The following is a 24,867-nucleotide window of genomic DNA, read 5'->3' on the forward strand; positions in this document are numbered from 1 at the left end:
ATTGAAAGAAAAAAACATAAGAGAATTTCAAAAGTAGCCAAAGAAACTTATCACATGTAAGGGATCCTCAATAAGATTATTAGTGAATTGCTCAGCAGAAAATTTGGGAAAATAAACAAGGAGAGAAATGAATTACAGTAGATGGGGTAGAGAGAAAAGATGTGAGGGAAGGGGAGGGGGGATAGTAGGGGATAGGAAAGGTAGCAGAATACAACAATTACTAATAGGGCATTATGTAAAATTGTGGATATGTAACTGATGTGATTCTGCAAGCTGCATTTGGGTAAAATTGGGAGTTCATAACCCACTTCAATCTAATGTATGAAATATGTCAAGAGCTTTGTAATGTTGTGAACAACCAATAAAAAAAAAAGAAAATTTGCAGGCCAGAAGGTAATGGAATAATATATTTTTAGTACTGAAAGGAAAAAAAAAAGTTAACTGAGATCCTATAACAACTCCAAATTGTCTTTCAAAAATGAGGTAGAAATCAACCTACTCTCAGAAAAACAAAGATAAGTAAGTTATTTACCACTGCACCTACTCTATAAGCAGTATTAAAGGGAGTTCTTTGAGTTGATCTTAGTAATTTAAAGCCATATAAAAATGTAACGTTTTCCTGTAAAGGTAAGTAATTGAACAAATACAAAAACCAGAATTATTATAATTTTGGGTTGAAACTCCACTTTTTGTTATTTTTTAGGACTTAAAGATAAAAGTGTTAAAATAATTGTGAATCTATATTAATGGTTACAAAACAAAAAAGATGTAATTTGTGACATCAGCAACACAAATGGGAAAGGGTAGAACTGTGAAGGAGTAGAATATTAGTATGCAATTGAAATTGATACCAGTTTAAAGTTCATTGTTATAACTTTCGTTGTATGTAGTCTCCATGACAACCACAAACAAAATACATAAAGAACATATGCAAAAGGAAATCAAAACACATCATTACAAAAAATCAACACAAAGGAAGGCTGTAGTAGAGGAAGTAAGGGACAAAAATATGCATAAGACATACAGAAATCAAATAACAAAATGGCAATAGTAAGTCCTTTCCTATCATTAACTACTTCAAATATTAATGGATTAACTTTCTCAACCAAAGTCATATATTGACAGAATGGATTAAAAAAAATAAGGATCCAACTATATGCTGTCTATAAGAGAATTTCACTTTAAGGACACATGTAGGTTGAAGGTAAAAGGATAGAAAGAGCTAGAGATATATATCAGAGATATCCCTGATGATTATCCCTGATGAATTATCCCTGATGAATATTGATGCAAAAAGTCCTCAAATGCTAGCAAACAGAACATACATTAGAATGAGTAAACACCATGACCAAGTAGGATTTATTCGTGGGATGCCAGGATAGTTCAAAATACTAAAATCAAACCAAAATAATATATCATATTAACAAAATGATGGGGGAAAAGCCACATTATCATCTCCCTTAAATCAGAAAAAGCATTTAACAAAACTCATCACCCTTTCATGATAAAAATTTTAAACAAGTTAAAAATAAAAGCAACTTTATCATAGTAAAGACTACATATGAAAAGCCCACAGATAATATCATAATTAATGGAGAAATACTGAGAACATTTCCTTTAGAAACAGGTGCAAGGCAAGGGTACCTGCATTTTCATTCAACATAGTTCTTGAAGTCTGAGTCAGAGCAATTAGGTAAGATGAAGAAAAGAAGCAAAATAATCTTCCTTTCGCAGACAACATGATTTTGCATGTAGGGGAAAAAATAACCCTAAAAATTCCACATACACAATAAAACTTTTTAAAAATAATAAATTCAGCAAAGTTTCAGGATATAAAATCAATATAAAATATTCAGTTGTATTTCTATACACTAACAATAAGTTATATAAAAAGAATTCTAAAAATAATCTAATTTATAAAGCATAAAATAAATTTAATTAAGGAAAGACTTGTATGCTGAAAACAATAAAACATTGCTGGAAGAATGCTAAAGAAGACAGAAATGGAAAGATACACCATGTTATGACTTGAAGATTTAATATTATTTACATGTCAATACTACCCAAAGTGATCTACATATTCAATGCAATCCCTCTCAGAATACCAATAATTTTTTGATAGAGATAGAAAAATCTATTCTGAAATTCATTTGGCATCTCAAGGGATCCTCAGTAGTCAAAACAATCTTTGAAAAAGAAGAACAACGTTGAAGATCTCACATTTCTTCTTTTCAAAACTTACAACAAAGCTACAGCAAAATTAAAGCAATTTGGTACGGCCATAAAAACAAAAATGTAGACCAATGGATTATAATATAGATCCCAGAAGTAAACCCACACATATTTGTCCAACTGATTTTTGACAAGGATGCCAAGATCTATTAATGGAGAAAAGACAGTACATTTAATAAAGAGTGTTGGGAAAATTATATCTACATGCCAAAAAAAAATGAAGCTGGATTTTTACTTAACATCAGTCCCTCAAATCAACTCAAAATATATCAAAGACCTAGTTTCAAAGGCCAAAACTATACAACTCTTAGAAGAAAACAGAAAAAAAACTTCATGGCATTGGATTTGGCAATGATTTCTTGGATACAAGAACAAATGAACAGACAATATAAGAAAAAAATGGATAAACTGAACTACATCAAAATATAAAACTTGTGTGCATCAAGGAACACGATCAACAAAGTAAAAGGGCAATCCACACATTGGTAGAAAATATGTGAAAGTCATATATATCTGTAGTTAGGGGCCAAAAATCCAGAATATACAAAGAACTCAAAAAATTCAACAACAAAAACTGAGCAAAGAACCTGATTTAAAAAATGGGCAAAGGACTTGAACAGATATTTCTCCAAAGAAGACCTACAAAGTCCAGTGATCAGATCAAAAGAGGCTCAGCACCACTAATTGCTAGGGATATATAAATCAAAACCAAAATTAGATACCATATTAAACCCATTAGGATGGCCACTATAATAAAACAAAACAATTTTTTGCAAAGTAGAGGAGAAATTGGAGTCTTGTGCACTCTGGGTGGGAATATAAAATAGTGCAGCAACAATGAAAAACAATGTGTTCCCCCAAAATTAAAAATAGAATTACTTGATGATCCAGCAATTTCACTTCTGGGTATAGACTCAAAAGAATTAAAAGTAAGGTCTCAAAGAGGTATTACCACAATTATATTCACAGCAGTATTATTCACAACTGTTCAAACATAAAAGCAACTCAGATTGTCCATTGATAGATGAATGAATAAGCAAAATGTGGTACACACACCCAATAGAAAATTATTCAACCTTGAAAAAGAACATTGACATATGCTACAACATGGATAAACCTTGAGGATACTATGCTAAGTGAAGCAAAGCAGTCTCTATAATACTATACAATTCTACTTATATGAGACACTATGAACTAATCAGAATCTTAGAAAGTAGAATGACTATTGACAAGAACTGGGGGAGAGAAGAATGGAGAGAGTTATTGTTTACTGAGTGCAGTTTCATTTTTGCAGAATGAAAAGAATTGTAGAGATTAATGATGGTGCAGGTTGTACTACAAAGTAAATGTATTTATGACACTGACCTGTACATTTAAACATGGTAACAATGATAAATTTTGTGATATGTATGTCATCACAACTAAAAAAATTTAAAATTGAAAAAAAATATTTTAAAAGAATATATACTAAGGGGAAGAGAAAACCATAAATATAAAAACAACATCTTAGCCTAAGGATATAGATTTGGAAAGCATTTATTATGATAAATCATTGAGAATCATGCAAATTCCTTTCCTCTTAAAAAGCCTTAACTATATTCTAACTTCAATATCTTTAATTGCTTATATTCATTTTTCACTTAGTTATTTTGATAATATAATTTTTGTTTAATGAAAGAAATCTGTAAAATACTTTTAAAAATACCATTTTGGGATACTGACATACATACTTCTTATCTCTGATTTCAGAGTTCTTTGAACCTTCAGATTTGTGTGTATATGAAGGCATATTAAAATGTATATTTAAAATTTACTTAAAATATCTTGTTTCTAAATATTCTACATATTTGCATTAAATATTGTTTACTTATAACTTGATTATTTAACAGTGGGGGTGGCTGTCCTGAGAATTGAACCCAGAGGCACTTTAATACTGAGCTATTCCCAAGCCCTTTTTATTTTTTAAAAAAATTTAAGACAGGATCTCCCTAAATTGCTTATTGCCTCTCTAACTTGCTAAAGCTGGTCTCAAAGTTGCCATCCTCTTGCCCCAGCCTCCCAAGCTAATGGGATTACAGGCATGTGCTACCATGATTGTCTATAATTTAATTCTTGAGTTAATAAAAACATTATCAGTATGACATGAGATGTATAGCTAGCAAGCCTGATAAAAATTTAATTGTGTGAATTGATCAACATAGCTCTAAAAGTTATGTAAGAATATTATGTTTAATGATTAGAGTAGGAAAAAAGAAGGCACTGAAATGTACTCATTTATACAACCTATAAGTTTGTTGTTATTTTCACACCACAAATGTATCCCTTAGAAATTTGGGACTAGTCAACCTTTAAGGAATAATCTTAAAAAATTCTGAGACAGTCATTTTTTACTTCTATATTCCAATAATGTCAATAAACTAACTTTCAAAATTACTGTATTAGACTACACTGTAGGAATCTTTTTCGGAAAATGCAGTGAAGCTTAGTGGGGAGAGGAAACTTCTAAAAAAAGCAACCACTGATTTCTACAGACTCTGGTGTGTAACTGGTGTGAAATCTGATTTAAGCTGCCCTTCTAAGACAGAATAAAATCTGAGATGACCTTATCTTAGGAATTTCAATAGGCGAAGGTTTGTCTTCATCTTGGGAGGAGACAGAAATGTTTTCCTCTTCAAAGGGGCCTGAAGTAACTTCACTTTGAGATAGGGCAAAGCTATTGGAATTTTTATAAGATGAAGAATATCCAACTTTATGGAAGATAGGGGAAGTTTGAGAAAGACTCTGTTGAGTCATACTTGGAGAATGACTGGTACTGTGACTGTGAGACTTGAAATGAGGGGAGTCTTTTGACTCTTTACTTAAATGGTCACTTTCTTCAATAGCAATGGCAAATTTATTTGCTATAGAGGCAGAGGAATTAATAGTTGGAAGAGAAAAGAAAGATGCCATGTCTTGTTGAAGGGAGGCTCTGTCAGCAGTGTTACCATGGGGTGAAGAAATAGTTTTTGCTTCTAAATTGAAAAAGCTATATTCAGGCTTAGAGAAGCTTATATGTTTTTCTGTACCAGGATGACTTTGTCTTCTAGAAAATATTTTAATTTCATTTGAGTTAAACTTCTCCCGACTTCTTGGTTGAGGATCAAAAAACATGTTAGAATTATAATAGGAAACTATACTGAGTTTAGGGGAAGAAAGACGTCTTCGGTATCTAAAGGCACCAAAATGGCCTGAAGATTTTGAATCATCTTCATCTTCTTGAGAATCAAAGTTAGCTCTACTTTGTCTCTGATAAAGGGAAAGATTGCTTTTTCTAAGTCTATCAGATAAAGATTGTCTTCTTGCATAGAGAATTGAATGAGTAGATGTATCTGATGGATGAGATAATTTTCTACTTCCTGTGGCTGAACTGACTTCATATGTTGCAGAAGGACGATATGTTTTAAGATTAAGAAATTTATGTTGTCGTAAAATAGAAGAGGCTTCATGATGCTGGGGGTGTGAAGTAACTTGATCTTCAGTACAATTTGGTTGGAAGTTCTGGTCCTCTTTGCAGCAGCTAGAGTGAAAAAAGGGTCAAATGAGGAAAAAAAATAGGGAGCAAAGTGGAGACCTGCCAAGCCTCCTGAGGAATAATATCCACCTTACCCAATAGGGAAACAATAGGGAATAAGAAAAATAAGGTAGCTGAAGTTGGTGGTCATACAGATGTACCCCAAAGAAGGCATGTGTAGATAGAAGACCACCTCTGTAAGTACCTGCCCACTTCTCCTAAAGCTTGGGGAAGGAAATTGAAAGACTCAGAGAAGGTGGAAAGAAAGATAAAGGAGATCCATGAAAGGCCCCCAGGACTAAAGGATCCCCAGGAAGAAAAATAGAACTTATGTTTTTAAAAATAATAAATTACAACATCTGTTCAAGACTATTAAACTAGCATATTTAAAGAAGTAATATATTCTTATATCCTGTTTACTGATTTGTATTAAAAATATTAACTGTGGGAGAAGCAGAACCTCTCTGTAGAGGATGTTCCAACTAAATATAGAGACACTCCTGTTATTGTGGGAAACTAAAGCAAGCACTAACGCTTGTCTTATGAATATTTTCAATGTTCTTTAGCACACGAAGCATGAAACACATGAAGTGTTATGTTTGGTTTTATTTTGTTTTGTTTTTAAGGGCTTACCTTAAGCATTTTCCCATGTTAACTTTAATCCAAACTGTCTTCCCTTCCTTTCTAGATCATCATCCTTAAGCCATAAAATGCCTTGTGTAGGTGGAAAAAGTCAGAAGATGAATCCTTAAGCTGCATGTGAAACTAACATGGCAACAACACAGAATGTGATGACAGCAGACTCTAGAATTTAATGACATCAATGTAGAATAGAATTATTTTGTGGCTCACCTTTTTGAAAAGCTCCAATTTGTGTGGCTGTAGCATTCGTATTCTGAGTTCATTATGTTCAGAGTCTGCCAACAAATCAAGGGATGAAAAAGCAGCAGGATAGGGGCAATAACAAACATGGTATCGCTGCAATTCTTTCCTTGGAAGTGTCTCTCTCACCAGCAGCTGTCCACACCCTGGTTTAACTAATTTTTCTTTCACTTAAACATACTTTACAACAGAATTTTACATACTTCAGTGAAATGAAAAATTACTATTAACAAACTTTGGTCTGAAGATATATTGAAACGGGGAGGAAAGATTTAAAAAGTACCGAATGTCACTTCTGTCTCCCAAACGCAACAAGCTTCATCCACACTGACAGTAAAACATGTCATGTGATTGTCTGAGCCACATGCAAAGATTATGGAGAGGTGATGTGTCACTTTTATTATGCTTGAAACAATTTAATATTCATCTAATGGTGAAGTTAACAGAGGTAGTAGGAAAGGAACATTGTTAATTTTTTTTCCAACCCAATTTGGAATACTGTCTCCATGATGTATTTATGTGCATACCCACTTGTGACATTAAACACCTCTCAAACACTTAATCACTGTTCAATATCCTGATACTGTACCCTCTGTTTCCTCCTACCTTTGTTCCCTAATAGCCTACTTCAGAAACCCCTTGAACAAATTCCTTTTAAGAGGCCTAAAGTTCTTAATTGCTTAATTGTCTTGCACAATTTTCAGATTTGTGATTTGATTTTATCCTACATATATACTAATAAATTAACACATTCAGTCCCATTGTCTATATATAAATATGCCATTTATGGTATCTCTGAGTTCTATTCTTTTGAGAAAAGTAAATAAGTGATGATTAGAGTGTTTGAAAATATTTTATACTTATAATGGCACAAACTTTACTGCACAAATTCCTTTTGCTAAATATTCAACTGAACAAAGTATCATGTATGTAACTGATATGTAATACAATAATTCATCATGAAAATATTTTCTAGAACTAGGCTGTCATTTTATTTTAAGAAATGCACTGTATTTCAAATTATCAATGTTTGAAAAGACTTGTCCTATAATTAGGACACTGGGACCATGTATAGGGCATAGTCATTTGTAGTGTAGTGTACTGATGCCTGGAAAACTCTAACTTGTTACTTGTGACTTGTCTACAATGTGTTGACAAGTGAGAATGTGTTCAAGTGCTAACACTAGAAGAAACTGAGGAACTGCTGAATAAATATTCTGAAGATGAGAATATTGAAGCATCTGATACAGTAATAATTCTATCAGATGTAAATAATTTAACTGACAACAATGAAGCTGATGGGATAGTGAAACTGGTGAACCAACAGTGAAAGATATTCCATGTCCTCTTGAGTTATATATTGAAATATCTGACCTAGCTGCCAAAATAGAAGGTATGATGATAGTGAAGATGTTCATGTTACTGCTATTGATTCTTCTATCTGTCCTCAGGGAAAAAAGAAAATTGGCAGATATCACTAGGTAAAAAGTGAAAATTATACAAGTCAGTACCTGTTTGGCAATCAATAGCATCCAAAAACTTTAAATAATATTTAGAGAAAACACTTATTATGAATTCTCAGTGAGAAAAATTCTTGGAGTATTAAGCTTGGTGGAGATTTCTGAAGAAATATTGAAGTCCCAAATATACAATTATATTGTTAAAGAAACTGTATGCGCTTCTGTAAAGTATAAGAATTAATTTGAAGTACTTAATGTAATAAGTTAAAACATTTTTAGGAATTGTTATGTTTTCAGGATAGTATAAATTACCCTCCACATAAAACTATTGGTCGATGTTGAAGATTTGGATATATCTATCATTAAAAATGAAATGTCAAGAAATAATTTGCTAACATATATTTTTTGCAGTATGAAGGACAAGAAAATATTTTAAAATTGATCCTCTAATAAATATGATTCAAAAGTCATTCATGAAACTTGATATCTTTGAAGAACATTTGACAGAAGAAGCAATGATTATTAGATATTATAGACATAATTTGCTAAAACAGTTTATGAGGTAAGCCCATAAGATTTGGTTATCAATTCCAGGCACTGTGCAGAGTATTGGGATATTGCTATAACTTTGATTTGTATTGTGGAAAAAGTACTTAAGAAGGACTGTGCCATGATGACCTTTTGCATTGGGAATAAGGTAGTTTTATAAATGCTTTAAGTAATAAATAATCTACAATCAAACTGTGATCTTCAACAGTCTATTCACTGGCTATAATTTGTTGATAAAACTTTAGGAATTGAATCCCAGGCCACAGGCACCATGAGGGAAAACAGACTAAACAAATGTCCTCTGAAACTGACAACAGTAATGAAAATACAAGCAAGAGGGTCATCTAATAACAGATTCAGCAAAAATAATGACATTTTCCTGTAAAGTGGCTGAATAATAAATATATCATTGTTAGAACAAACTACCATACTAAGGAACCACTTGGCAAAGTTCAACAATGGAAAAAATTAAAGAGCAGAGTCAATGTGTTTCAACCACAATGTATATCAATAGTGGTGTGGATCAACATGATGGCTGGGTTCCAAATATTCCATCTCTATAAAAGTAAGAGATGGTACTGGCATATTTTCACTTGAATAATTAACATGTGTGTCATAAATGCATGGATTATTCACAAATTTTTGAACAAAGATAAGAAATATCTCATAAATTTGTTGGATTTCAAAAATGATACCTGCTTGGCATACCTGGAATGATGCAATGAAAATCATCAGTAGAAAGAAAAGTTAATACTCCTAGACGTACTACTGCTAAGATGACATCTGATTTGACATGAGAAGCTATGATATTCTGAAATAGCAAGAGCAAGAATGATGTCAAAACAAGTCATGTCATGTAAAACTGGCAACAACTTATCAAAAATGTAACCTTTTGTTTGAAGTTTTTTGCTCATTTCCACCAAAATTAATTATTGAATAATCATTAAAGTCACTTCTTTGTATATTATGCAATGTATGAAAGGATATCATATTTGCCCAATGTCCTATTATAGGATAGTTTATATATATTGTTCCAGTGTCCTATTTATAGGACAATCCACATTTTTTATCTTAACAATAATCAAGGATACATAAGTTCTAGATTAGGATTTCTAACCTATTTTAATGCACCTATGTCAATTTCATTGAAATATTCACAGAACTGAAAACTTGGGACTTAATAGGTCAATTTCTTACAGAAGACATAAAATTCCTAGGTCAAAAACAGAAGGTTTATACCACTCATGGCACAGCAAGAAGCCTGACCACTAGATTATTTGTGTAGTGTGTTGGTCTTCCTTAGCTCCATATTGCCCACAGGGGCAATATAGAGGGTCCTGAGAGAAAAAACAGTGAGTTTAGGTGATCCAACACTTTTATGGCTAGTAAGAAAATTGGCTTAATCTTCTTTAAGTCCTAGAGGAAAACATTCCCTCCTTCCTAAAGGTTTCTTTTCTCTGAAAAGTGGCCCAAATAAAGACTATTCTTGGCAGACCTACAAAGATATATAGGAGTACAGGAAGCCCAAGAAATTCTGTCTCTTAGTGCAGCAATCTATTATTTTTCCCCAACTTTTTTTGGGGGTGGGGGGCATGAGAATTAAACTCAGGGGCACTTAACCACTGAGCCACATCCCCAACCCTTATTTTGTGTTGTATTTAGGGTCTCACTGAGTTGCTTAATGCCTCACTAAGTTGCCAAGGGTGGCTTTGAACTCACGAACCTCCTGCCTCAGCCTCCTGAGCCGCTGGGATTACAGGCCTGCACCACCAGCTTGACACTATTTTTTCTTTCTTGTAAGATTGTTACCTGTTTTTCTTCAGTCAGATGAGATCAGGTACATTCAGAATGGTATGGCTAAAGATTGTTCCTCAGTCATATTAAGATCTGTGGTTACCTTTTGCTAAAGGACTCCTTTTGAAGGATGTAAAATGGCAGGCTAGAGGGAGGCTGCATTCTGTGTCACTCATGGACTTGGAATTCAAGCAGTGGGAATAATGTTTCTCTTTGAGTGATTAGAGGACCCCGACAGCTGCTCCTGTGCAGGAAACACTGCCACCACCATGCTGCACAGGTCTCTAGGCCTCAGCATCAGCACAAGACTCCAGGCCACACGTCTACACAGGTCCTCCAGGTGCCCAAGTAGGACCACCCGGCATTAGCACCCACACAGGACTCCTGGATGCCCACCCCCACAGGAATCCCAGTCACTGATCCCACGCAGGACACCCGGCCGCCATTCCCACGTGATCCCCATGTGGGACTCTTCTGGTCCCCTCCAACTTGGGACACTGCAATTACTGCACAGTCTCCTACTTGTGGCTACCTGCAACTGGGGTCACTGCACTGGGTACAGAGACAGCTGCCAGCCACAATACTGAACGCCACAGAGCTGCTTCTCTGTACACGCTGCTCAACGTCACCGCCCGCCTAGCCCTACGTGACCCCCTATACCCCATTGCTTAAAGCAGCCACCTCCATCTTGGGACACCTTCCTCACCATCATTAGTTGGACAACTCCCAGCTTGGAACACCAGCAGGGTGTTATTATCAAAGTACGGAAAGTCCCCAACTCCCACCTCTCCCTGGCAGCCACTAACCTGGCACAGTGCCTTTGGCTACAGGGCCTGTCTGTAGCTCACAAAACCACGTCACAAACCTGGGTAGCAAAATTGAGTCCTGAGCTGCCCAATATAAAACAGCTATGCACAATAGGTGTACAGCTCCCAGAGCACACCCCTTAAAACCTCTAGAGAAAGGTTCCTTATTGGGAAGTAGAGAGGGAGAGGGTAAGTGAGATACAGTTTGGAGACTAAAATAGAGACCAGGAATTGTGAGGTCTACAGGCGATATAAGGAGATAAGAGCAGGTGCCCACATCACAGGAACAGGCCCCAAAAGAAATCCTTGGACCAACACTCCCACCCTAATAACTGTCACCATCCTGAGGTTAGAGATAGCAGCAAACAACAGACAACCCCACCTATTGAATGAGAAGGAAAGCTGGAAAGATACTGATCTCCAACCAAAACAATACTTGTGTCTTCCTTTGAGATTTTTTTTCTCTCTCTCCTCCTGCCATCACATTCCCCAACATTTGTGAAACCAAGTGCTTTACATGAATTAGGCTACTGAGGACTGGGATGTCTGAACAGTATATTACAGTGGTGTTGTATATTCTTTTATCTCCTATTTTTACATATTTTACTTTTCTTAATATATATGTTTGTTTGGTTTTTGTACTCTACTGTCTTGCCACTTACTTGTCTCCCCAAAATCACTTTTTCCTCTCTTCTCCTGCTACTGAGCAACTTATTTATATTCCTCTTCCATGCTTTCTAAAATTGAAAAACTCTATATCCTCACCTCCTACACCCTCAACATCTCATCCTACACCTCACCTAATTCTTTGTCCATAATCAGAAACTGAAGACTCTTTTGCAAACCTACTGTTTATATTGTAGATAATAATTGAATGTACTATTTCTGTATATTGTGACAAAACCATAAACATCTTAATAGCAGCTATTTGGTTTAATGTTGTATATTGTTTGTATTGGGATTTGTTCACATTGTTCTCCCCCTTAAAGGAGAGGTATTAGAAACCTGTACTGACACTTTTAGCCTATGGGGTAAAAACTGTAATGCCTCGGATCTGCAGTGTTAGAAGGGAAGACACACACAAACAACATGAAAAACAACAACAACAACAAAGAAAAAACAAGGGAACAGGGCTGGGGATACAGCTCAGTTGGTAGAGTGCTTGCCTCGAATACACAAGGCCCTGGTTTCAATCCTTAGCACCACAGGGGGAAAAAAAAGTGCCCCAACAAACCAAGATAATACATTATTAGAATCCATGACCAGCAAAATAGAAGAAATGACAGAGAAAGATTTCAGGATGTACATAATTAAAATGTTCTGTAAATTAAAGGATTATATAAGAGAGCAAATACAGGCTGCAAAAGATCATTTCGATAGAGAGCTAAATAAGCAAATACAGGAAGCAAGAGATTACTTCAATAAGGAGATAGAGGTTCTAAAAAAAAAACAAACAGAAATCCTTTAAATGAAAGAAACAATAAACCAAATTAAAAGTTCAATAGAAAGCATCACCAACAAATTAAATCACTTGGAAGACAGGACCTCAAACAATGAAGACAAAATATATAATCTTGAAAAGAATGTTAACCACACAGTGAAGATGGTAAGAAACCATGAGCAGAATATTCAAGAATTATGGGATAACATAAAAAAGACCAAATTTAAGAATTATTGAGATAGAGGAAGGCATAGAGTTCCAAACTAAAGGAATGAACAATCTATTCGATGAAATAATATCAGAAAATTTTTCAAACATGAAGAATGAATTGGAAAATCAAATACAAGAGGCTTACAGGACACCAAATGTAAAAATCACAACAGATCCAAAACAAGGCACATTATAATGAAAATGCCTAGCATACAGAATAAGGAGAGAATCTTAAAAGCTGCAAGAGAGAGGAATCAGATCACTTATAGAGGGAGACCAATACGTATCTCAGCAGATTTTTCAACCCAGACCCTCAAAGCCAGGAGATCATGGAACAACATATATCAAGCTCTGAAAGAAAATGCATGCCAACAAAAAATCTATATCCAGCAAAATTAAGCTTTAGATTTGCTGATTAAATTAAAACCTTTCATGATAAACAAAAGTTAAAAGAATTTACAACTAGAAACCCTGCCCTGCAGAACATCCTCAGCAAAATATTCCATGAGGAAGAAACGAAAACAACAATGAAAATCAGCAAAGGGAGGTATTACACTAAAGGAAATACTAATCAAAGAAGAAACCAAGTCAAGTTAAATACCAAAAGTAAACAAATATGACTGGGAATACAAATTATGTCTCAATAATAATAACCCTGAATATTAATGGCCTAAACTCACCAATCAAAAGGCATAGACTAGGAGATTGGATTTTAAGAAGTATCAACAATATGCTGCCTTCAAGAGACTCATCTCAAGGGAAAAGACATTCACATACTGAAGATGTAAGGTTGGAAGAAAACATATCACTCACATGGACTGTAAAATCAAGCAGGTGTTTCTTTTTCATCCTCATATCAAATAAAGTAGACCTCAAGACAAAGTTAATCAAAAGAGATACTGCTTAAGGGAACCATACATCAACAAAATATAACAATTATAAATATATATGTCCAAACAATGGAGAATCTACATTCATCAAACAAACTCTTCTCAAGTTCAAGAGTCAAATAGACCACAATACAATAATTCTGGGTGACTTTAACATACCTCTTTCATCACTGAATAGATCTTCTAAACAAAAGCTAAACAAAGAAACTATAGAACTCAACAATACAATCAATAACTTAGACTTAACAGACATATATAGAATATTTCATCCATAAATGATTGAATACACTTTCTTTTCAGCAGCACATGGATACTTCTCTAAAATTGACCATATGTTTTGCCACAAAGCAACTCTTAGCAAATACAAAAAGTAGAGATACTATGCTGCATTCTATCAGATCATAATGGAATGAAATTAGAAATCAATGATAAAATAAAAAATAGAAGCTACTCAAACACCTGGAGACTAAATTATATGTTATTGAATGAACAACAGGTTGCAAAAGACATCAAAGAAGAGATTAAAAAATTCTTAGAGGTAAATGAGAACACTGATAACAACATAACAAAATCTCCGGGACACTATGAAGGCAGGACTAAGAGGAAAGTTCATTGCATGGAGAAGAAAAAAATCAACAAATAAATGACCTAACATTACATCTCAAAGCCCTAGAAAAGGAAAAACAAATCAATACCAAAAGCAGTAGAAGACAGGAAATAATTAAAATCAGAACTGAAATCAAATAAATTGAAACAAAAGGAACAATCGAAAAAAATTGACAAAACAAAAAGTTAGTTCTTTCGAATAAATAAATAAAATTGATAAACCTTTAGCCATGCTAAATGAAAAGAAGGAGAGAGAAAACTCAAATTACTGACATCTGTGATGAAAAAAAGGAAATATGACAAATACTATAGAAATACAGAAAATAATTAGAAATTATTTTGAAAATTTGTACTCCAATAAAACAGAAAATACCAAAGGCATTGACAAATGTCTTGATTCATATGATTTGCCCAAACTGAATCAGGATGATATATAAATCAAGATTTAAACAAATCAATTTCAAGCAATGAAATAGAAGACACCATCAAAAGCCTACCAATCAAGAAAAGCCCAGGACCAGATGGATAGATAGCTGAGTTCTACAAGACCTTTAAAGAAGAACCAATACTAATACTCCTCAAATTATTTCATGAAATAGAAAAAGAAGGACACTTCCAAACTCATTATATGAGGCCAATGTCACCCTGATTCCAAAACCAGACAAAGACACATCAAAGAAAGAAAACTTCAGACCAATATCTCTAATGAACATAGATGTAAAAACTCTCAATAAAATTCTGGCAAAGTGGATACAAAAACATATCAAAAAGATAGTGCACCACAATCAAGTGGGGTTCATCCAGGAATGCAAGGTTGTTTCAACATACAGAAATCAATAAATGTAATTCATCACATCAATACACTTAAAGATAAGAATCATATGATCCTCTCAATAGATGCAGAAAAAGCATTCGACAAAATACAGCACCCCTTCATGTTCAAAACACCAGGGATAATAGGAAGATATCTCAACATTGTAAAACCTATCTATGCTAAGCGCCAGGCCAACATCATTCTAAATGAAGAAAAATTGAAAACATTCCCCCTAAAAACTGGAACAAGACAGAGATGCCCTGATTCATCACTTCTCTTTAACATAACAATTAGACAGATGAAAGAAATTAAAGGGATATGGATAGAAAAGAAGAACTCAAACTATCACTATATGCCAATAATATGATTTTAAACCTAGAAGATCCAAAAAAAAAATCCACCAGAAATCTTTCTAGAACTAGTGAGTGAATTCGGCAAAGTAGCAGGATATAAAATCAACACCCATAAATCAAAGGCATTTCTGTATATCAGTGACAAATACTCTGAAAGAGAAATGAGGAAAACTATCCCATTTACAATAGCCTCAAAAAAATAAAATAAAATACTTGGGAATCAACTCAACCAAAGAAGTGAAAGACCTATACAGTGAAAATTACAGAATGCTAAAGAAAGAAATTGAAGAAGACTTTAGAAGATGGAAAGATCTTCCTTGTTCTTGGATAGGCAGAATTAATATTGTCAAAATGACCACACTATCAAAAGCAGTGTACAGATTTAATGCAATCCCAACCAAAATCCCAATGATATTCCTCATAGAAACAAAAAAAGCAGTCATAAAATCTATCTGGAAAAATAAAAGAACCATAATTGTCAAAGCAATCCTTAGCAAGAAGTGTGAAGCAGGTAGAATCACTTTACCAGAACTTAAACTATACTACAGAGCAATAGTAACAAAAATGGCATGGTATTGGCATCAAAATAGACTTGATGACCAGTGGTACAGAATAGAGGACACAGAGACAGACCCGTACAATTACAGATATCTTATATTAGACAAAGGTGCCCAGATATATATTGGAGAAAGGATAGCCTCTTCAACAAATGTTACTGGAAAAACTGGAAATCCATATCCAACAAAATGAAATTAAGCCCCTATCTCTCACTATGCACAAAACTCAAAGTGGATCAAGGACCTAGGAATTAAACCAGAGACCCTGAACCTAATAGAACAAAAGTAGCCCAAATCTTCATAATGTCAGATTAGGCCTCAAATTCCTTAATAAGAATCCTATAGTGCAAGAATTAAAATCAAGAATCAATAAATGGTATGGATTCAAATTAAAACCTTCTTCTTGCAAAAGAAACAATCAGTGAGGTAAATAAAGAGCCTACAGAATGGGAGCAAATTTTTACCACACACATCAGATAGAGCACTAATCTCTAGCATATATAAAGAACTCAAAAATCTTAACACCAAAAAAACAAATCACTCAATCTACAAATGGGCCAAAAAACTGAACAGACACCTCTCAGAAGATATATACAATCAATCAACAAATATATGAAAAAATGTTCAATATCTCTAGCAATTAGAGAAATGCAAATTAAAACTACTCTAAGATTTCATCTCACTCCAGTCAGAATGGCAGCTATTAAGAAAACAAACAATAAGTGTTGGCGAAGATGTGGGAAGAAAAGCACACTCATACATTGCTGGTGGGACTGCAAATTGGTGCAACCAATCTGGAAAGCAGTATGGAGATTCTTTGGAAAACTTGGAACAGAACCACCATTTGACCCAGCTATCCCACTCCTCAGTTTATACCCAAAGGACTTAAAACATCATACTATAGTAATGCAACCACATCAACATTTATAGCCGCACAACTCACAATAGCTAAATTATGGACCCAACCTAGGTGCCCTTCAATAGATAAATGGATAAAGAAAATGTGTTATATATACACAATGGAATATTACTCAGCATTAAAGAGAATAAGTCATGGCATTTGCAGGTAAATGGATGGAATTGGAGAATATAATGCTACATGAAGTACACAAATCCCCCAAAAAACAAATACCGAATGTTTTCTCTGATATGAGGATGCTGATTCATAATGGGGATGGAGGGGGTGCATGAGAGGAATGGAAGAACTTTAGATAAAGCAAAGGGGAAGGGAAGAAGCATGGGGACAGGAAAGATGGTAGAATTAGATGGACACCATTACCCCAAGTACATATATGAAGACATGAATGGTGTGACTCTACTTTGTGTACAACCAGAGACATGAAAAATTGTGCTCTTTATGTGTACTATGAATTGAAATGCACTCAGCTGTCATATATAACACATTGGAATGAATAATTTAATTTTAAAAAGGACTCATTTTGCACACTCCCAAGAATAGAATATGTAAAGCTTATGAAGTTTCTACAAGGAACTTTTCTTGGCAACTTTGGGCCATCTTGTTGTTTAATACTCCCATGAAAAGCCTCTAAAAAAAGCATGTGGCTACTGAGTTACCACAAAGGAAATGAAAAGTTTGTGACTAAATCTCAACACTGTCAATCATTTCTGCTTGAGAGGTAATGAAAGATCCCTACTCCCTACCCAATTAAAGTGAATCTATGATTATCCACCCCCCACCCAAAAAAAAAGGAACTCACAAGAGTATGGATAAGACCTAGAAGTTACTTAATATTGTTCTGTGTAGATAACTTATCAAAAATCTCTAGATGTCCTAAAATTGCCCCCTTTGCTTATTTAGACTTAAATAAAAAGTTAGACTTTGCCCAAATGAATGTGATAACTCCTTAGTGTCAAATACCTATCATCTACTCCTCTTTCAATCCATCTAACTCTCTTCACTCTGTCAATTCCAGTCCCCCATGTATCTTCTATTTTCATCATGCATTATAGCAACCTAAACTTTCTTCTTCACTCTGTTCTACTAGGACCATATTCCATCATTGTACCTCACTATACCCAATGAAAATCTTGTTTATCTGTAGCCATAATGGTTACTCTTTAAAACTAAAATTTCATAGTGATAGCTCAGCTGAATAATACAAAATTTTCTTGAATAATGTTTCTCAAACTTCAGGGTACATCAGAGTCATCAAGAGAGCTGATTAAAATGCTGATTCCTAGGCATGGCTTACAGATATTCTGATTTGCCAGGTCTGGGTGGATCCTGATAATATGCATTTCCAATAATCTCAGCAGTTAGGTAGGATACTCATGTTGCTGGCCCACAGACCACATTCTGACCAACTCTGTTCCAGATTATCTAGGGCACAGATGACCTCCAGAGTTAATGCAGAACAGTTTTCTGAGGAACCTCCATAACTCAGCTGGAGTCACAGGAGGACAGTGAGTACACCAGGACAAATTTCCCTCTTCCTGGTGCCTAGGTTAAGTCCCTTCAGGGCATCTACATTACAGCTAGAGAGAAGCAGGAGACATAAAGAGGGGAAAACCCTAATGGGGACTGAATCTTTAACATAAAGAACTAACTCTAAACTAGAAGTGGCTCAATCAACTTGAATTGATAAAGTCAAGTTTTCCCAAATTTTGCAAAACAGGGATTGTGAGCTACTCTGAATTTAGTAATAAAGAAATGTACAGTTTTATCTTTAGCTGATCTAAGTGTGTGTTATTAGCCAATAATAATCATATATTCAATTCATTACATTATTAGTTTCTATAAATGGCTTATCAAGTGTATCTAATCATTTACAATAATAGTAATGTTCATTTTTCAATTAGTTCCAGGTTACCTCTATTTTCTTTTATTATAACATATCTGTATTGGCTTCTTCCTTGACACATATAAATAAGCTCAAGTACCCCTCAGGTTAAAAAATAAGCAAGTCAAAAAGCAAAATATAATATATGCTCCCTGAACCCAATAGCCCCTTCTTGTTTATGTATTTTCTCATTCAAAGTTAATTTTCTTGAAATAAGGGTAGACCTTCCTAGTGTCTACATCTCTACTGCTCATCCATCTATGTAGGCCTAGATTGAGGTTTCTGTACTCATCACTATCCAACAATTGCTCTTGCAAAAAGTTTATTAAAAAAAATGACTTTCTACATCCCAAATCCAGGAAATAAAGGCCAGAACTTGTTGAGTTTGACTAAAAAGCATTATAACTGAAAGGCTACTGTTAAATGTATTTTTCTGGTTTGGGGTTTGACAAACTATACACTGGGAGCCTAATCCAATTGCCACCTGTTTTCATAAATAAAGTCTTATTGGAACACAGCCATATGCATATTGTTAATGGCTGCTTTCATGCTACAGTGGCAGAGCTAAAAAGTTGAGACATATACTGTATGGTCCTCAATTCCTAAAACTCTCTTTTTTTTTTTTTTTTGCAGGGATGTTATGGGAGATTGAACTCAGGGGCACTCGGCTACTGAGCCGCATCCCCAGTCCTATTTTGTATTTTATTTACAGATAGGGTCTCACTGAGTTGCTTATCACCTTGCTTTTTTGCTGAGGCTGGCTTTGAACTTGCGATCCTCCTGCTTCAGCCTCCAAAGCCACTGGGATTACAGGTATGTACCACGGTGCTGGGCTGCCTAAAACTTTTGTAGAAAAAGTTTATCTATTCATGTTCTAATGCATTTGATACATTTGATCATTTCATTCTTATTGGTAAAATAACTTGGTTTTTTAAAGAATTCACTACAAATTAGACACAGTACAAAGTAGCTTCCTATGCCATTTAAGACGTAAAACAACATGAGACATGCATCACATTTTAATATAAACAATTCAGGTTAAGAGAACTGATATTACACAGCTAGTTAAATCCATAAACCTGTGGACTTAATTACTGTTCTCAAAACCTCGTCCTTTCTTAGTTTCTATGATACCTTTCGCCTCTGGTTCTTTTCTCACTTTAACCAGTCATCATTCTTCTTTTGCAGGCTCATCCAATCTCCACCCACTCTGTCAGCACTAGTTCTAGAAGGCTATGTTTTCACTTCCCACATTACACATTCTGCTTGAACAATGACATTAATTCCCACAGCATCCAGCTTTGTACACATACTGGTGGGATGCCCAAAACATGAATAACTTTCCCTGAAGGAATGTGTCTCTCAGCAACCTCCTTTCATATGTAGGCTACAGATGGGTGAGTGCCCAAGATGGTAATGGTGGTCTCTTAGCAGGTTCTTGCCAAGAAGGTGCTAGAGCACCTGACTGAAGGATGCTAATGTATTTGGCACTTTTTTACTTTGTTCCTGGCCTTTGAGGATCTGGCTTAAAAACATGCTGAGAGCATCCCTCTTTAATATCCTGTCACATTTCTTTAAAAATTTTTCAATTTGTCAAACTTTATTTTGTTCCTGGCTGTTTCTCCAGGACCCAAACAATACCTGGCACAGAGTAGACACACATTCAATCAATAAGGCAGGTTCATTTGTCAATGATGTCCTTCTTCTTCTGTATTGGAAGAGAAGACCAGGCTTAATTTGTGTTTAAGTAAATGCAAATGAAAAAAATGATTATTTAACAGTTCATGTGAGTCATAAAATGAAAAAAGTCTGATAGCATCAGATTTTGAATAGGGCTATAAGAATTCTCATACATGGGAGACTCAAGATGGCAGATTTGAGGAAGGCTCCATGGCTAAGAATTCAAGTAGTGGGAGTACTGCTTCTCAGCATGGTGGGTGAAAGAGAGATTTCACTAAAATTTAATATTGGACAGACTACTTTGGAGCCATGCCAGTTGCAGTAGCAGCAGCTGCAGTGGTAGTGGCACTGGTTCACCAGAGAGGGAAGGAGAACACATAGAGAAACACAACAGATAGGTTTGTTTCAGATAAAAACCTGAAATCAGAAAAGTACCCTGAACTTAGGTGACCCAGAGGCTGCACTGTGCACTGATACTTGAAAAGTGCTCTCTCTTAGCTGGCCATGGAGAGCTGAGACAGGAGCCATCTTGAGGTAGCCACAGTGTAGCTGCTGCTGCAGGAGCCAGAGATCAGAGAAAACACTGCCACTCTGTTCTGCCAAGCCCCTATCAGAGGGCCTAGGTTTTACCTAGCAGAACAAGAGTGAAACAGGCACAGAGAAGATTTTATTTTGGAGGATTCAAGTCAGAAAAGTGAAAGGGAGCCCAAATGACTTCTCCTTTTGAGTTTGGTGGCTTATGAGACCAGCTGAAGTGAGTCAGAAGTGTGAACATGTAGGATGAATACACTCAGGGACTAAGCTTGGGAAGGCTGTGTTCATGGGCAGCAGAGCATATGGAGAATTGGCTCTCCTACTTCATGAGTAGAATTCTTGGGAGGCTCCTGAAATCCAGACTACCAATAGAGCTCAGCAACTGCCAGGCCCTACCAGTATGTCGCTCTAATCTCAGAGCAGATACTACCCAGCAAAGCCCCTAAACCCATCCTCTATAACTTCCCTCATAGAATTCTGCAGCAGCCCTACCCTGGGAGTACATAGGTCTGGTCTGTAGAGACAAAACTCCAACTTCCCATTCCATCCTATCTCATACTGGTGAAAAGGGACTTATTTCAACCAGCTCTAGTCTTAGGTCACTCCAACTGACAGCTTGGATGGCAACTCAAAAAGTGGAAAGGGTTAACAACCTCCAGCCCTTACTCTTGCTCTCAGTACATAGATCAAGAAACAAAGGAAATAGTCAGATATAGAAATTGATCATTCATTCTCATCAAAAATTTTGACCACCTCACTCATGGAAAAAATTCCTTCATTTTCCAATAAGAATACTTTTTATTTTCCTTTTTTCTTTCTTTCTTTTCTCCCCCCTTTGTTGTGTGTTCTTGCTATGCTGATATGAACATTTTTAAATTGGTACATATTTGTTTCTCATTTTTAACATTTAAAAAATGTAGTTATTTTTCTTTACCTTGTCTTTTGAGGGTTAGGATTTTTGATTTGTATATATTGGTTTTGTTTTGTATGGTTTCATTTGTTTCTTCCTCTTTCTCTCTTCTGCTAACACCCAAATTATATTGTTCTTTCTCTCTCCCTTCACTTTTTTCTCCCATTTTTTCCTTTTCTTTCCTTATAATCATCACTGGTCCATATCTTCTATATTTCCTCTGCTCATTTTTTGAAATTGTAAACTCTTTTCTACTTTCCTATCACATTTTCTTTTCTTTAAATTAACTGTATTCTTGCCATCTCTTAGAAATAATTGGTTTATATAATTCCTGCCCCCACAGTAATGTTGCAGTTATTATTGCTATGGATGACATGGTTGACAGCTGTTATTTGCTTTAATGCCATGTCTAGTTTATGGTTACTTACTGTTTTAGCTGTTGGTAATTGCTGACCCCACCATTTGTTTTGTGTGGCAATTAACATTGTATACATCATGTTAAGTACCAGGTATTTATTTTAAGACTATACACTGTTTACATAAGTTTTTGCTATTGTTTGTTTCCCCCTATTCTTTGAGGTATACTGGGAACCTACAGGGACATATTATAAGTTTATAGGGTAGAGACTCTGCTGCTCAACTAAATTCAATCAAAAGACAGCACATCTTGCTCCCCATGCAATCTTCAGCTATACTGTATGCAAAGAATACAGGAGAAACAAAACCCCAAACTAATGACCAGGCCCCAAGTAGAAACAGCTATGGATAGGCCTCCAGGTCCTACCTTCAGACATCCACTGCTACAGCAAAAACAGAACTAACACAAAGGGTATGGATACCACACCTTCAAGGGAGTTGCAATCTAGCTCACTCTAGGACACTTTGGCAAATGAAAATTTTGTCCTAATAGAAGGCCCATGTAATGTTATGTGCTGATTTGAAAAATTAAGTCAAGTTGTCTCCATTTTGCTTAGACCCTTATAGAGTTGACCCTTTTCCTATAAGAGCCCACTCATATAGAAGAGACACTGTGTGGAATTGACCCCTTCTCCTGTAAGAGCCCACTCACATAGAAGCTAAAACCCTACCCTCACCCTGTGGCACCTAGACTGTAAGATCTTTAAACTACAGAGCTGTTCTGAATACAGATTTTACGAGTACTAACACTGAGTTTTAATCAGCAACTAATCTTAAGATTATATTTTTCCCTTTTTTTGTAAAACTAAAAGCATTAGAAAATTGTAGCTGGTATCTATTTTGCTAAAAGTAGTAAAAATTTCTAGGCACCTCTCATAAAAGATCAGTTTTCCATATGGAATATGTAATTGTCATTTGATGTTTTAATTCTGTCATCAAGGACATAGTGTATGTAGGATGCATTTCATCTTAAAGTGCTAAAGGGATATTGACTACATCTCACCACCAATGATCATCTCAGACACATAAGAATTTATAAAAGAACAGGCAATCTATAACATAGTTCATAAAGACTTTGTTTCTAAAAATTATTCTATTTTATTTATAAGGTTAGTTTCTTGGTATTTATTCATAAATGTGTTAAATCTTTCTATATCTTATTCCTTTCCCCCCAAATATATCAAATTCAGTATGGGTTAATTTATTTAAAAATTTTTTAAATGTGGAGAAAATAGGAAAAATGACTTTCCCTCTACTATATTTGGTACCATTTACTGTAGCTTGCTCTGTCATTAGGGCTGCATTAATTTACTCTAGTATTTTATTACTAACAAAGACACCAGGATCAAACAAGAGAGGGAATGTCTTACTTCTTATCAGTTGTCATATACTTACTTTTCCACACTAGCTGCATGTGACTGTCACTCATAAATTTCACAAATCCTTCTTGAACCCACATTAAAAATGTATGCCTATGACATTATTTGAAGTTATAAGTCCTATAATTATCTTATTTCTATCTTTCCTAAATTCTAGAGTGTTATCATTTCTTGAATAAGCTTATGCTCACTTAGCAAAGGTCTTTTTAGATAAGGTCCACTCATGCTTTGGGCCTAGACTGTCAATCTTCCTCTTGGCCTAGAAGTTCTTCTCTGGCTAGTTCCTAGTTCTGTTATGTTCTTCCTATGACGTGTTTGTCAAAAAATGAACATAGGACTCCTGATGAGGAAATACCACAGCTTTATATGCAGGCAGAATAACCAGATGATTTGTATTTAATAATTCTCAATGATGTTCCATGTTATGGTGGAATTTTTGTCTTTATCAGAGTACTAAACCGATATGACCTATTCCTATAGTAACTAACAGGTCTCTTTTATGAGTTATAGTTTTGAGTGATTTAGAACTATTTTAGATTCTTTCTAAACATTTCACTTGCCTGTTTTAAAACTGTTTGTTTTTTGTGTTCAGGGACACAAATTTTTCAGACTTTCTTATTATCTAGATCCATCATTTGTGGCTCTTCCCAATCTGAAAAACTTTTCATAGTCATTTCCCCAAGTTCATATAAAAGGTGCTAAACAAATTCAGTCCTAGCATTGATCTCTCAACTATTTATACTTCTTTCTATGAAATCACCCTTTTATCCATACCCTACTCTTTGTTTCTTCCCTTCATATCCCTCCTCCCAATTCCATGGCAACTTTGGAAACATTCATTCAAGAACTCTTTACTGGAATCTATTCTGTGTGAGGTATAGAAGTAAGGTGTTAGAAATACAACAATGAAACCCAGTGGCCCTGACATAGAGTTACGAAAAATTGTGCTGTGATTATGAATGTAATGCATTCCACTATTGTCATGTATGTAAGAAATTAAAA

The 24,867-nt window shown here is 35.0% G+C and overlaps 1 protein-coding gene across 32 annotated transcripts in view; it reads right to left on the reverse strand.

The window, feature by feature from the left end:
- The window catches only part of Rmdn2 (regulator of microtubule dynamics 2), a 255,562-nt gene that overhangs the window by 219,801 nt on the left and 10,894 nt on the right, over positions 1–24,867 (reverse strand). For 3 of the 32 annotated variants that reach the window (XM_078029363.1, XM_078029365.1, XM_078029364.1), the window contains exon 2: positions 6,635–6,699. The exons of 28 other annotated variants lie outside the window; for them this stretch is intronic. In XM_078029363.1, coding sequence (XP_077885489.1) covers positions 6,635–6,687 — 53 coding nt within the window. In that variant the 5' untranslated portion in view covers positions 6,688–6,699. Of the gene's footprint in view, positions 1–6,634; positions 6,700–9,381; positions 9,421–24,867 lie in introns of those variants that run through there. One more of the 32 variants, XM_078029361.1, reaches the window with a different exon arrangement.

The sequence above is a fragment of the Ictidomys tridecemlineatus genome, chromosome 12 (genome assembly GCF_052094955.1).
Source record: "Ictidomys tridecemlineatus isolate mIctTri1 chromosome 12, mIctTri1.hap1, whole genome shotgun sequence".
In the NCBI taxonomy this organism is placed as follows: domain Eukaryota; kingdom Metazoa; phylum Chordata; class Mammalia; order Rodentia; family Sciuridae; genus Ictidomys; species Ictidomys tridecemlineatus.